Below are 15,921 nucleotides of genomic sequence, written 5' to 3' on the forward strand. Positions count from 1 at the left end.
AGAGGAGTGCAGAGATCTGTTATCTGGTAGGAACTGGTTGGGTATGAGATTATGGAAGGATTTGAATACCCAGATAGGGTTTTGAAATCAGCATTGCTGAGTCTATAAGTGGGCAGGTAATAGGTGAGTGGGACATTGTGTACATTAGGATATGGACAAAGTTTTGGATGATTGCTGGAATTTTACAAGTCGCTTTTATTTGAAGTACTTATAATATTAGGCAGACATCTTCACTGACCTCTTATCATTTTCCCTCAAACAGGTGCATTCACATACAGTGCCTTGGGACTTCTACATCAATCAGCAACTTAGGATGCGGCTTGGTTCCAAGTTTAATAATTACTTCAGTCAGAATCACAGCTGCTACTTGTTTGAGAATGGATGTGTGACAGTGGATCGGGGCAAGAACTGTGAAACTCTACAGGTGAGATAATCACTGAGAAATATAAAACCTGTTGCATTGGGGTAGTGGTGAATAACTTGCTCCAGCTCATACTGGCTGTTCTTTCTTTAGCTATTTTCCTATCTCGCTTGCCATCATTACTTTTAGAGAAATTAGAGGATATGATAACTGATTCATAGATCTCTCTTCATAGTGGAGAAAGCCAATGGGCTGTGTTCCTTTTGAACAATGTTGTTCAATGCAGATTTACAAAGATGACACCTGGACTTTAGGGTTTCAGTTATGAGGAGAGTTTGGACAAATTAGTCCTTTTATTCTTTAGAATTTATAAGGTTGAAGGACGGTTCTGATCAAAGCATTCAGGATATTAAGGAAAAGACAGTAGACAAAGATATAAACTATTTCCACCGTTTGAAGGTTCTAGCCTTGGGGGCATAGTTTAAGAATTAAGGTTACTCAAGAGTTCTTGGAAAGCACTTTTATACTCTGTAATAGAGGTTTGGAACTCTCTCTCTTCCTTAAGCAGCGGTCGATCTGAATTCAGTTAATAAAAATTTGTCTATGTCAGCTTTAAACTTAAGCAGAGGTCTCTAGGGATAAAGGCCCAAAGCAGGCTTATGAAGTAGGCCATAGATCAGCCATGATCACATTGAATGGTAGAGCAGGCTCCAGGGGCTGCATGACCTAATCCTGTTTATCTGTTCATAAAAAGTAATTATCTGACAACTGTGGTCAATGACTTAATCAGTACAACATCAGGGATGAATTCATGAGGAAGACTTGTCTAACTTTCACTGTCCTAGTGAATCTGCTATTATTGTAGCTTAATCGAGGTGGGACAGGAAAAGATGACCCTGACTGTCCAGTCCCAATCTGGTAACTCTCACTTCTAAATGTTTCGTGTAATAAATCAGAACAGTCCAAGGTTTGGTGGTTTCCATTTTCATGAATACCCTGTGTGAAAGCAGACCCATTGTCTGCTAATGCTTCATCCTGAAATTGATTTCCATGGTGGTTTGCCTTCCAGTCTCGGGCAAGGTGAGGAGGCAAATCTCAAGCCCATCTCCGTCAGAATGGAAATTGAACCTGTGGGTCTAGGCATTATCCTTAAGCACATATCCATCTCACCAGTTGTGTCCTTGACGTGACTAGCATATTTATTAATTTATTGTCTGAAGGTTGGCTATTTAGGTAAGGAACCAGCGGGCAGCCAGAACATCAGAGCCATATGCTGACTTAACCTTTTTATATATTTTAAGTGGCAAGGAGAGAATGAAGACTTAATAGAAAATTCCAGTGATCCCTGGTTGTTTATCTATAGGACACAATAGAGTGCAATTTGTTTTAGTACAATGGTTGCATGTTAGAGGTGACGACATTATAGTTTGTTACTGGTTAACATTTTGGAATGTCACATAAGTGAATAGTGAACTGCTGCCTTGCAGCGCCAGAGACCCGGGTTCAATTCCCGACTCAGGCGACTGACTGTGTGGAGTTTGCACGTTCTCCCCGTGTCTGCGTGGGTTTCCTCCGGGTGCTCCGGTTTCCTCCCACAGTCCAAAGATGTGCAGGTTAGGTGAATTGGCCATGCTAAATTGCCCGTAGTGTTAGGTAAGGGGTAAATGTAGGGGTATGGGTGGGTTTCGCTTCGGCGGGTCGGTGTGGACTTGTTGGGCCGAAGGGCCTGTTTCCACACTGTAATCTAATCTAATCTAAAAAAAATAGTAAGGTTGCTAGTATTTCTTGATCCTTTTTGTACAAATTATTCTGGGGATTTTTGAGTCCTTAACTCATGATAATAAAGCCTAATCCATACCAGTCAAGGCTAAATTATCTTTGCATTCCAGTAGCTGTTCACCTTTTGTTTTCCTTTTTATAGGGTCTGTCTCAGATGTGGGAAACTGTGCCAGAAGCACTGGTGGTGTTTCTGACACTTGACTTACTGGCTTTAGTGGAACTGATGCACACAGCTGAAATTGTTCATGGGGGCATAGCACCAGAAACACTCGTCATGGATGACAGGTTAGTTTAAAATGATTTACAAAGCTTCCAGCAGTAAATTGCCTTACTTGCATGACCTTGGGATAATTTGAGCAATAGGTTGGAGCTAGTGTTCAATTTTCAGGAGTTTAGAATTGGAATTTTGCCTCAGTCTGTGCAAAGCATTATACCTGCCTAATGCTGAAATATGCCTAGTAAGAGTCAGCATAGATTGAGGCTTCGAACGATGAAGGAAACCACCACCATCATCTACTCTAATATCTCTACATTTTTCCATAATGGAAGAAAGGAATGAGACTTTGGTAATAGCAAAGAGTAAGCTGCCATTGTTGATCGAAGGACTGAATACCACAGAGAATTGCTTTTGAACTTTAAGTATAGTTGTTGTGCAATATATCTCCAGAGGATTATAATGGAGTGGTCAATTCAGTACTGTTGAGCTTCATTTGCAATTTCCAGTGTCAATACACTAATGCTTCGGTCATCCATGGCATGTTCACAACTTTAGCCATTGTATTTGACCTTGCTGCTGTGTCCCATTAATTTAATATTGAGCATTGCTGGAATAAACCCATTTTGTAAATGTGTTTTGTCTTGCACTCATTAAGGAAATTTGTAAGAATTTCAAGAGAAAACAATATGCTGTATGAGAGGAAATTGGTTGGCAAAAGAGCTTCTTTTAATATTCATTTGAGATCTGGGCATTGCTTGAGTGGGCCAGCATTTTTTTTTTTTGCCTGTCCCTAGTTGCCCTTGAAAATGGTGACCTGATTTCTTGAAACACTACAACTGTTATAGGTAGACCCCAAATAGCACGAGAGAGTGTTTCAGATTTTTGAAACTACAGCAATAAGTAGCTGTGACATTTTTCCAAGTCAAAATAACATGCAATTTGAAAGTGAACTTGCAGGTGGTGGTTTTCTTCTAAGTTTTCTTTCTTCAAGTGGAACCAGTCAGAGGTTTGGAAGGTGACGTCTGAGTAACTTTGGTTAATTTCTGCAGTTCATCTTAAAGATGGTACACTGCTACAGAGTATCAATGATGGTGGAGGGATAGATATGGTCCCAATCAAGCAGGCGCTGGAAAAGCAGAGCAGGTCAGGCAGCATTTGAGAAGTAGGACAGTTGACGTTTTTGGGCATAAGCCCTTCATTCCAAATTTCAAGCTCGCAAGTTGATTCTGATTGCCTAGAAAACTGAACTAGAGAATTACAGTTACTTGTCGTCTTGAGCTGAAGCAGATGTAATGTATCAGCTTCAGTACATTACATGAATGAGCAACCTCTATTATCTGAACGAGACGGGTGGGGTATTTTGTTCAGATAACTGATCGTATACAAAAGAAGCCATACTGAACATAATTACATGAAAAAGCATGTTTACAGAGTTTTTATTTTATTCAATTGATTGAGTGTTTGTACACATTCTATGTTGCTTAAAGATTCATGGTATTTTATAAATAAAATCACTTTTTGGCTAGAGTTTGACTGCAGTCTGAAACGTTTTGCTGACATTTTCCTGTTTTATCCCGGTCCTTGACAGCAGCCAGCATCTTTTGTTCAGTGCTGTCCCTCCGTCCAGACTAACGAAGTGTTTCCCATCCCTTCTCAGTGACCACCGAAAGATACAAAATACAGGGGAGCATGAGAGAGGGGGGGATGATTTTTTTCACTCTCTTCAGTTTCTGTCCTGTTTAGGGGCATAATGGTTTATTCTTGTTTCTCTCCACTTCTCTTCTCCCCCCCCCCAGTCAAGTTTTCCTCCTGTTTATTAGCAAATCACTACGGTTTGCTCTTCCCTCATCAAATAAGAGTTACATTACATTTTCTTGTCATCTGAAAGATTGAACTACTTTTTGTTTGGGGAAAGAAAAGAGTTGTCATGGGATAATGGGAAGAAAAAGCAACAGAAGAAAAGTGCGAGCATGTTTTTTGACTTAACGCTCTGGAGACTGAGCTGAGGAAAATAATTGTTGGGTTTGCAAAATGGTGCGAGTCATGTTGAGAGGGAATCTCGCTGCTAGAGCACACAACTCAGGCTTGCACATATGATGTTCTTGTGTGTTCGCAGTCACAAACCTTTGTCCTCGGGGAGAATAAGTATTGGAAAGCCTTTTTATAAAATGTGTAGACTTAACTCTAATGTCACATCTTGAGTATATATTTGAAGCTAATTATTTATTAAAGTATACTTGCATCTATAATTCCTGTTCAAATTTACAAAATGATGCGCTAAATGGATGAGGAATAGAATTTTCCTACTTCAATTGCAATGCATGTACAGGGACCTTGAGATCTTGTTCAAGTAATCTAAAATTCGGATAATTGATGATCGGATAACTGAGATTGTTCTGTATACGTATTCTTTTGGTCTGTCTGTATGCAAAATACAAGGTTCTGTGTATTAATATGTAGCTTCTGGTATCTGCAAATGTGTCATCCTGCAAATTGACCAGTCATCTTAAATTGGTTGTCAGCAATGCACAAACTGAATAATGAAAGTAAACCAGCAAATCCCCTGTCTGATTTCTCAACTAGGATATTGTAGAAAGGGGTTTCATTTGTCAGCTCCATTTCAAAGGTGAATTTGAGTGCAGCTTGAAGCCTATTAAGAAGTGGATGGAAACTTTAGATATGTAGCTGCAGATCCAAATATAGCAAGTAAATCATCTACATATTGAAAATTAGCATGGGTTGAAAGTTTAGACATCATTGCGTCTAACCACTTTTTGTTTTAAATGAGCCCACCAAAGATATTTGCAAGATAGGGCCTCATAGGGATTCAGTGACAACACCATCTATGTGGGCATATAGGGTGTTAAAATTAAACTCGACTGCATAGGTTGCTGGGTTCATAATTTCAGTGAATGTTGATTCTCATATGATGTCAGGTCTAGATTGCTGCATCGCACTCTCCTTGAGTGGTACACTGGGGGATAGGCTAGCAATGTCAAATAGACATTGTATTACTTTTGATGTAGTAATTTGCTGAGCTGTTTGGCTGGTTCCTGTTGAGCAGAGCCAGTTGTAGAAAAGATTGAGTGCATTACTTTTGTGTCTTGGGTATCCCGTTTGAATGTAGATTAAACTAATTTTGCCTGTGCTACTCAGCCTCTGAAGCTGGCCAGGGTTATGATTACCTTTTGGACATTTTAGTTTGAGAAGGCCAAGCCAGATGAAACAAACTTGTGCACTCCAAATCTTTACTGTGCTGTTGTGCAAATTACTTGCACTGAACCCCTGATTAACTGAGTGCTGAGTTTGTAATGCTAAACTGATTGTATTAGTGTTGTTTGTCTAAATATAATGGCCTACGTTTCCATCCGCCTCTTAATTAGTACATTGGGTTATTGACATACTGCCCTTGGAAAAAGAGGAAGGTGACAATGTAGAAAAGCAATCCATAATCATCTACTGGTATTTAGAGTACAAAGTGGAGTACCCCATTCTGTAAGGTTGACTAACCAACTGTTAATTTTTTTTTGGTAAAAGTAAGCTGTTAATGAATTCTAACTATATATCATTGTTGTATCTAATTATGACAATGAGTGGAAAGGGAAAGAAAAAATTGCACAAAGCTTTGCACTATATACAACCTTTTGAGATTTGTCCATTTAACCTGGCTCGTCTGTCTTCATTCCTTAGGTTTTATGAAGGCTCTGCATGCCCCAGTGGTGACGGTTTAGTAAAGCTCACGGATTTTGCCCACAGCTTGGACCTGAAGCTGCAGTCTGGTGTCGTCACGTTTATGAAGTTTCCTACAATGCAATCACTATCAAATAAAGAGCTCCTGTTTGGGTGCACGAATGCCTACCAGGTAAACTGCTGTTAGGGCACTAATTGATCTAATACACAATGTATTACCACTTTCTCTGCTATTTAATAAACGCTATCGGGCTAGTGCACAATGATCATCTTGCTCAGCAGGATTGATCTGATGCAGGTTTATTCTGCTTTGGAGTTAAGACGTGAGCTTTTTATTTTTTCACCAATGTTTTTCTTTCCTTTTCCACTCCTCAACTTCTAATGTGGCGGCACGGTGGCACAGTGGTTAGCACTGTTGCCTCACAGCGCCAGAGACCCAGGTTCATTTCCCGCCTCAGGCAACTGTCTGTGTGGAGTTTGCACATTTCTCCCAGTGTCTTTGTGGGTTTCCTCCCACAGTCCAAAAATGTGCAGGTTAGGTGAATTGGCCATGCTAAATTGCCCATAGTATTAGGTGAAGGGGTAAATGTATAGGATTGGGTCTGGGTGGGTTGCTCTCCGGAGGGTCGGTGTGGACTTGTTGGGCCGAAGGGCCTGTTTCCACACTGTAAATAAGTAATCTAATCTATAACATAGTGATATATAGCTACAATTCATTAACAGCTTACTTTACCTAGCAAGCCTCAAAGACCAATCAAGTTGTCAACTTTGATAAAATAGGGTACCCCACTTTGTACTCCAAATACCAGTAAATGGTGATTATGGACTGCTTTTCTACACTTTCACCTTCCTCTTTTTGCAAGGTTAATGTGTTGTTCCCGACTAGTGAAATGCTACTTGTTAAACTAAACCAGGGCATTTTTCATCTGCATGACTAATTATCAAACTCCATTTGAGTGGTAATAATTGAGTGACTGTCACTTGAAAAAGAGTAAATATTGAGCATTGCGTTGCTGTTTGTATGGTTTTTGTTGTGTGCATTTTGTTTGCTTCATTTCATACATTGCAAGGACTGCAACTTATGCCACCGCCACCTTCCCTAGGGTCAGTCATGATGGATGATAAAAACTGGCCTTATGTATAGCATTTGCATTCTATAAATTCATGAATGTTTTAAAAACTAAATTTTCCATGCAGAATCCCTGATAGAAGGGGAGTGGCAGTGTAGTGGTTATATTACTTATTTAATCCAGAGGCCTACACTAAGTTCTGGAGACCAGAATTAAAATCTCACCATGACATCTGGAGAGACTTGAATTTGGTTTAATGTGGAATTGTAGGATAATCCCTTTAATAATCATAAACCGTGGAAGACACCTAAATTATTTAATATGGAGAAAAATAAATAGTAACTATCACTAAAGAACAATTGCTAAGGAAACTAAATGGGTCTAAAGACTAAGTCTCCTAGACATGATACGATGCATCCTAGATATTGAAAGAAGTAGTTGCAGAGATAATGGATACGCTGGTTGTAATCTTCTAAAAATCCTTTAATTTAGGACAAGTCCAAGAGCATTGGTAATTTTCCAATGTAACACTTTTTATTTGAAAGGGGGAACATAAAAGCAAATAAGTTAGGCCATTTAGTGCCTAACTTTAATTGGGAAATAGATAATATGATCACAGTCAGCATGGCTTCATGAAAGGAAATCATGCTTGACAAATTTATTAAAATTCTTTGAATGGTAACATAGTATAGATAAGGGGGAAGTAGTAGATCTAATTTATTTAGATTTTCTAAAGGCATTTGATAAGGTACCACATTTTGGGCTACTTGATAAAATGAGAACCCGTGGTGTCAGAAGTAGAGGATTTTGTATCTAATAGAAGATCAAGTCAGGATAAGGGGAAGGGGGCATTTTCAGGATGGCGACCCACAACTAATGGAGTGCCACAGGGATTAGTTATTTACATTTAAGGACATGGATGAGGAAAGTGAATGTACTATAGCCGTGTTTCCAATTGACACAGCTGGGAAGACAAGTGGATATAGACAAGGTTAAGTGAGTGGGCAAAAAACTGGCTGATGGGAATATATTGTGGGGAAAATGTTATGATGCTCTTTGGCAGAAAAAAATAGAGATGAATGTTAAATAGAGAAATCCTGTAGAAAGTACAATGCAGGAATATTTATGCATGCATTAAACTTGTAAACTAGTTTTTATTTTAACAGGTAATTGCGAAAGGGATATGGAATATCGTCCTTTTTATTGAGTATAAAAATGAGAAAGCTTTGCTTAAACTATGCAAGGAGAAAGTGAGGGCTGCAGATGCTGGAGATCAGAGCTGAAAATGTGTTACTGGAAAAGCGCAGCAGGTCAGGCAGCATCCAAGGAACAGGAGAATCGATGTTTCGGGCATAAGCCCTTCTTCCTGAAGAAGGGCTTATGCCCGAAACGTCGATTCTCCTGTTCCTTGGATGCTGCGTGACCTGCTGCGCTTTTCCAACAACACATTTTAAACTATACAAGGCAGATTTGGGCTCCTTATCTAAGGAAAAATATACTCTCATTAGAGGCACTCCCAAAAATTTTCACTGGGTTAAAATGGGATATGGAGGAACTTTGCAGGAGAGGTTGAGTAGATTGGGTCTGTACTGATTTGAAGTTTACAAGAATAAGAGGTGATGGTATTGAAATACACACAATTCTTAGGGGACTTGATAGGGTAGAAGCAGAAAGATTGTTCCCTCCTCGTGTGACATTGAGAGACCAGGCTGAGAGAGATTTTTAATTCGTAAGGGACTCGAAGGTTCTGAGGAAAAGGCATGAAAGTGGAATTGAGGATTATCAGATCAGCCACGATCTCATTGAATGACAAGTAGACTTGATGGGTTGAATGGCCTATGTCTACAAGATCTTATGATCTTAAACTGCAGGATTGCCCTGAAAACCTATCTGGCTCACTCATGTCCTTCAAGAAGGAAACCTGCCAAACATACCCAGTTTGGCTTGTGACTCCAAATCTACTAATGTGGTTGATTTTTGGTATCCTCTGAAATGTCCTGGTAAGAAACTTCACAGACTCAAACCATCTCTAGCGACAAGTGACATTTCACCAGCCTCCATAGCCTAAATTAGGCCTGGTGTGATCTGATAGAAACTGGCTTAGTCATTGCATTTTTCATAAGTGAAACTGTTGAAGCGTAACAATGTCATTATGTATATCTTTGTGTATTGTTCAATCTGGCTGAGGTTAACTAACCAGCGGTGCTGTACAGCATTAAAAATGTCATGTTCGCCAAGCTGGGAGGTCGATTTGCAGATCGATTTTGTCTCGGTGACATATTCAATGCTTTGGCACCTCCTGTAAAGCAGTGCTGTACTGTCTTCTGGAATTTATTTGGTTCCATTTCTGCTGCTTCCGGTTGTCTGTTCCGGTTGTTCGTTGTAGTGACTGGCCTATTGGGTCTAGGTCAATGTGCTTGTCGATGGGGTCCGTGGCCGACTGCCATGCTTCTAGAAATTCTCTGGCTAACTTTTGTTTAGCTTGTCCTATGATTGTTGTGTTGTCCCAGTCAAATATGTGGTCCTTGTCATCTGTATGTCTGGCTACTAGGGACATAGGTCATGGCATTTAGTGGCTAGTTGTGTCCATGAATGCAGATTGCTAGTTGGTTGTCTGTTTGTCCTGTATAATGATTTGTGCAGTATACCGGCCACTACAATGAACAACTGGAAGCAGCAGAAATTGAACCAAATACATTCCAGACGAGACAGTACAGCAGTGTCAGAGTGCTCCAAAACACTGAAGGTGTCACCTGGATGGGACGAAATGTCTGCAAATTAACTTCCCAGCTCTGTGAACGTACCCACAACCACGACAACCCACATCTGAGCTACATATCTTTACACAAATCTTGAGCATTAAAAATGTATCTGTTATCTAACAATATGTTAATATGCATTTTTAGAGATATAAGTGACCACTTGCCCAAGAGACCATCTTGGGAGTGAGCTCTGAGTCTTTACAGCCTTTGTAGCCAAAATGTGTGGAACTCTCATTGATTTTTGCATGTTTTATTGACCATTTTAATTTTTTCACCTCTCACCTTGAAAGCGTGACCCCTCGTTATTGAAACCTTCACCCTGGGAAAAAACTTATCTCTAATCTACCATGTCGATACCCTTCATGATTTTGTAAACCTCAATCAGGTTTCCCCCCCCAAACTCCCTTTTTTTCTAATGAAAAAAATTCTAACCTACACAACTTCTCTTCATAGGTAGCACCTTCCATACCAGGCAACATCCTCGTAAACCTTCTCTGCACCCTCTCCAAAGCATCCACATCCTTTTGGTAATGTGGCGACCAGAACTATATATAGTACTCTAAATGCGGCCAAACCAATGTCTTGTACAATTTTAATATGACCGGCCAGCTCTTATGCTCAATACCCCATCCAATGAAGGCAGGCATACCATATGCCTTCTTGACCACTTTATCCACCTGTGCAGCAACCTTCAGGGTACAATGGACCTGCACTCCCAGATCTGTCTGCTCATCAACTTTTCCCAAGGCTCTTCCATTTACTGTATAATTCGCTCTAGAATTAGACTTCCCAAAATTCATCACCTCATATTTGCATGGATTGAATTCCACCAGCCACTTCTCCACCCAACTCTCCAGTCTATCTATACTCTCCTATATTCTTTGACAGTCCCCTATGCTTTCTGCTCCTCCTCCAATCTTCGTGTCATCTGCAAACTTGCTGATCATACCAACAGTGCCCTCTTCCAGATAATTTATGTATATTACAAACAGCAGTGGCCTCGGCACTGATCCCTGTGGAACACCACTGGTCACCTTTCTCCTTTTCGAGAAACTCCCTTCAACTACTACTGTTTCCTGTTGCTCAACCAGTTCTTTATCCACCTAGCTAAACACCCTGCACACCATGTGATTTTCCATAAGGTTTCCCTGGTAAACTAATCAAACGTCTTATTAAAGTCCATGTATATAACATCTACAGCTCTTCCTTCATTTATCAACTTAGTCACTTCCTCAAAGAACTCTGTTGGTAAGGCACAATCTCCCCTGCACAAAACCATGTTGCCTATCACTGATAAGCCCATTCTTTTCCAAATATAAAGAGATTTTATCTCTCAGTATCTTTTCCAGCAACTTTCCCACCACTGACGTCAGGCTCACTGGTCTGCAGTTACCCGGAATATCCCTACCACCCTTCTTGTACAGGGGGACAACATGAGCAGTCCTCCAGCACCTCACCTGTGTTTTGAATACAGTGACCCTCCTTTAGGACTGATTTATAGCTACCTATCATTTACTCCTCCCACCACCTTATCTTCAGCATACTCCATCCTTTTCAGAGCTATAATCAGTTAAACTTGGTTTAAAGTTTAGTTGTATCATCATTAAATTTTAATACAGTTACTTGCTATTCATTCTTTAGTCTGGATCCATTTTCGAGAGCCCAGATCGAGAGTCCAGATGTAACTAATTGTCTTCAGACGGGGTGATCCAAATCTGTCCAATGTCTCTTTTATAGTTAATACACTCTAATTCTAGCAGCATCCTGGTAAATCTTGCGCCCTCTTGTAGCACAATGTTAAGAGTTCCCTACCCTGGACCAAGAGGCCTGCGTTCAAGCCCCACCTGCTTCAGAGGTGTATCAATATCTCTGAACAGATTGATTAGAAAAATAGATTAGTAAAAAAAAAATTAAAGTAAGAGCTCTTTTTTTTAAAAAAAGGAAGTGGGCTTTTGCAGGAGGTCCAGGTTCAAGACCCACCTGAAAAGTAGTGATTGAATAATTAGCTAATTCTGTTCACAGGTGAAGAACCAGTCTCTTGGATAAGTTGCTCTGTGTAGTTTAATGCAAAAGTATTAAATTAGAGGTGAGATTAAGGTAATTTTAACATTGACATCAGTATCAGTGTTCGGACTCCGAAGAGATGGAATAATTGTACTAAAAGCTCTGTGATGCAAACTTTTGTGTTATCTACAATAACATAAATAAAAGTTTTAACTGGAGTTGCAAATTGTCAGACAATAGTCAGACCTCAGGCGAAGACAAAAATGTTGCCTACTATTAGCGACAGTGTAGTTTAAGAGCAGCCTTGGTTCACGACCAAACAGTGATTCAAACCTCACAGCATTATCAACAACATGGTGTCAGCTCCAACCACCTGAGAGCATCAACAACCGAAGATTGAAAATGTATCTGCAAAAAAACTAGTTAGATAAAGCTGAATATCTTTATAGTAACCAGAAAAGTGTGTTTACTGATGCCTTAACTTTGCAGCTCAAAATAAATGCCTCAACTTATAGATGTAGAAACTAGGCAGCTACTTACAAACTGTCATTGTTAATAGCCAACTGTCTGGTCTATGCTCTAACTTCAGTCCTCACATTGGCTATTGCAGGTTGATCTCCTTGGGATTGCAAACACTGTGCATTTTCTGTTGTTTGGAGGTGAGATAGATGTCAGCAAACAGGGTTCACTGTGGACTCTTGGACCTACATCCTCCAGGTATTTTAATTTTTTTTGTACTGTACACTGTTTCTAAATGGAATGGAAAATCAAATGAGTTTAGTTTGTGTTGCTGGCAAGTTGAGTCTATTATTAATGACCTATAAATTGAGCACTTCTGGTTTAAAATGGGCTGGACATTTTGCTGCAAGCACTTTGTGGTCCATCTTTAGTTTTCTTTTGGTATGCTCTCATACCACCCTACACTCCAGGAATTCCTAATGCTACTTGTAACGTTTGGATCAATTGGCCAAAGAGCTGATCTGATGCCTGCCAATGCAATTGCTCACAAGCTAAGTGTATAAGAAGCTTGGTGACTACTTGGCTAAAGCAGAAACACCAACCCTTCCCTTTAACACCTACATCAGGAATTTCAAGCACTGGGAATTTAAATCTTTTTTTTACCCCTTCCACCACATCAATATGTGACATTCCTCATTGGTGTCTTAAATTGTTTTAGCTCGTGTTTGTTTTGCAGCCAATCCACTTTATTTGACAAATGGATGTAATTTTTAGCAGAGCTAGTACCCTGTTCCTAGAAATGCTTTATTGCAAAATGGTTTCAACTGAGTATTGCGTTCACCTCATGAGGCAGAAGGTTATAGGTTAAAACCTTAATCTGTGCTGACACTACAATGGGAAATAGAGCCACCTGTCTAAAGTGCCACCTTTCTGAAGTCCTGTGTGTTCCCTTAGGTGAATTTAATAAAAGTATTTCAAAAGAGTAGGGCAGTTCACTCTTGCTATCCTAATATCTCGACCATTACCACTGAAACAGCTTGGCTAGTGATTAATTCAGTGGATCCCACATTTCCCTACCTTGCTCTCGTTCAAATACTTAACTGGCTTCAAAGCAGTTTAGAATGTGAAACTTGTGAAAGGTGATGTATTCATTGGAGTCTTTATATTTTTACAGAATGGAATTGCTGTATCTGGAGTTATGGAACAATTTCTTTGAAAAGATTCTGAATACAGGAGGTGCATCCTCTGTCTCTACACTGAGTGATCTGCGACAGACAGTGACAGAAGTCATTGAACCAGATTATGAAATTCTGTATAATGATGCTTTCACACTAATGCCCCATGATTAGTGAATGTAAGATTTTTTAAAATGCTACTGTTTCAGGATCCTATTTTTTTTCTTGTTTTGAATAAAGGTGTCCATATATGCTTTTAATTTTATTGTTGCAGTGATTACACCCAAGTGACCTACTTTTTTTATATTAAATAAGTGTTTTTGTTTCAACTAACTTTTTGCAAACTCTGGATTAAATCTCAGGACCTTTCAGGTCTGTGAAGTCCAGCTGCTTACTGCCAGAAATTTACTGAGTTAATAAATCCTACAATATTTTCCCCATTTCCTTAACCTTGGTAAATACATTGATCTGGTTTGTAACAATTCACTAACTTTCTATGTTTTTTGATATCCTCACAAAATAATGGGTTAGACATTGCTATAAATACCAGACCATGATATTGATGCACCCTCTCTTCCTAATGTACAAAGCAGCTAATAAATTCAAGGGAATTTTTAAAAAATGCATTGCAAGTTCTGGAGATTCGCACTTTTCAATTTATTCTCTCAAGTGGGACCCCAACTTTGCCCCTGCTTTTATAATTTGTGCATTAATTGACTATTAAACAAGGTGTAATTAACAGTGTGGAAAAAGTGAGGACTGCAGAGCTGATATGTGTTGCTGGAAAAGCGCAGCAGGTCAGGCAGCATCCAAGGAGCAGGAGAATCGGCGTTTCGGGCATAAACCCTTCTTCAGGAATGAGGAGGGTGTGCCAAGCAGGCTAAGATAAAAGGTAGGGAGGAAGGATTTGGGGCAGGGGCTTTGGGAATGCGATAGGTGGAAGGAGGTTAAGGTGAGAGTGATAGGGCGGAGAGGTCGGGAAGAAGATTGCAGGTCAAGAAGGCGGTGCGGAGTCCGAGGGTTGGGACTGAGATAAGGTGGGGGGTGGGGAAATGAGGAAGCTGGAGAAATCTGCATTCATCCCTTGTGGTTGGAGGGTTCCTAGGTGGAAGATGAGGCGCTCTTCCTCCAGGCATCATGTTGCCATGGGCTGGTGATGGAGGCGACCAAGGACCTGCATGTCCTTGGTGGAGCGGGAGGGGGAGTTAGTGTTCAGCCACAGGGCAGTTGGGTTGGTTAGTTGGTGCGGGTGTCCCAGAGGTGTTCTCTGAAATGTTCCGCAAGTAGGCGGCCTGTCTCCCCAATGTAGAGGAGGCCACATCGGGTGCAGCGGATGCAATAAATGATGTGTGTGGAGGTGCAGGTGAATTTGTGACAGATATGGAAGGATTCCTTGGGGGGAGGTGTGGGTGCAAGTTTTGCATTTCTTGCAGTTGCAGGGGAAGGTGCCAGGAGTGGAGGTTGGGTTGGTGGGGGGTGTGGACCTGACGAGGGAGTCGCGGAGGGAGTGGTCTTTCCGGAACGCTGATAGGGGAGGGGTGGGAAATATATCCCTAGTGGTGGGGTCTATTTGGAGGATTAACAGTGTATCCTTTTAAACAAGTGAAATTTGTTAATGACTTCCAATCTATTTTTAACACTGACATTTATGAATTAATAATAGGTTATATATTGTCAAAATTTTAAATGTTTTCCTGTCTCCTTTTATCCTCAATCTAGCTTTTTTGTCATTCATTTGTTTCTTTTTGCCTTTCCTTATTCCATCCTCTTCACCCTGCCCTCCTCTACACCAAACCACTCTTTATGATAGGTTCCATAGCCTCACCACTTAGTGGGACCAATAAGGGTGATGCAGAGTTTCCCCCAATGCCATCTAACAAGGACTAATAGCAATGCTCTTTTTAAGGACTTCCAATTAATCTGAAATGAGCAAGAGTCGTAGGGAGTTAGTGGATTTCATGTCTGAGCCTGAAGTTCACAGTTGAAATCTCCAGAAACTTGAGCACCTAATACAGAATTACAGTCCAGAGTAGGACAGAGAGCGTTCTGTGCTGTAAGATTGTTAGCTTTCAGAATGAGACTTTCAACCAAGTTTGTCTAGTCTTGAATGAATGTAAAAGATGTCATGGCACTATTGTTGAAGAGCAGTATATTTCCTGCTGCTGATGAACGGCATTAATTCCTTAACCAATGCATTTTAAAGATTGCTTGTTTTTGCTTTTGTTTTCTCCCCCTCTTCCTTTACAGCTTGTCTAGCTGTACTTCAAGTGCAGCCATTGCAACTAGGACATATCATGGTACAAAAGCAGACAAGAGATATGTTTTGTCATTTAATTTCTCCTGTCCATTTTATTTCAGACCTTTCCTATTGCTCCTCTTGTCTCATCCACCCCACATAAATCTT

At 40.2% G+C, this 15,921-nt stretch overlaps 1 protein-coding gene across 1 annotated transcript in view; it reads left to right on the top strand.

Annotated features, from left to right (window-relative positions):
• The window catches only part of bub1bb (BUB1 mitotic checkpoint serine/threonine kinase Bb), an 82,847-nt gene extending 68,911 nt beyond the window's left edge, over positions 1-13,936 (top strand). The window contains exons 20-24 of the mRNA XM_043698179.1: positions 263-424; positions 2,283-2,425; positions 6,048-6,219; positions 12,494-12,600; positions 13,517-13,936. Coding sequence (XP_043554114.1) covers positions 263-424; positions 2,283-2,425; positions 6,048-6,219; positions 12,494-12,600; positions 13,517-13,691 — 759 coding nt within the window. The 3' untranslated portion in view covers positions 13,692-13,936. The remainder of the gene's footprint in view (positions 1-262; positions 425-2,282; positions 2,426-6,047; positions 6,220-12,493; positions 12,601-13,516) is intronic.
• Positions 13,937-15,921: the final 1,985 nt, after the last annotated feature.

This window comes from Chiloscyllium plagiosum, chromosome 10 (genome assembly GCF_004010195.1).
Source record: "Chiloscyllium plagiosum isolate BGI_BamShark_2017 chromosome 10, ASM401019v2, whole genome shotgun sequence".
Taxonomy (NCBI): domain Eukaryota; kingdom Metazoa; phylum Chordata; class Chondrichthyes; order Orectolobiformes; family Hemiscylliidae; genus Chiloscyllium; species Chiloscyllium plagiosum.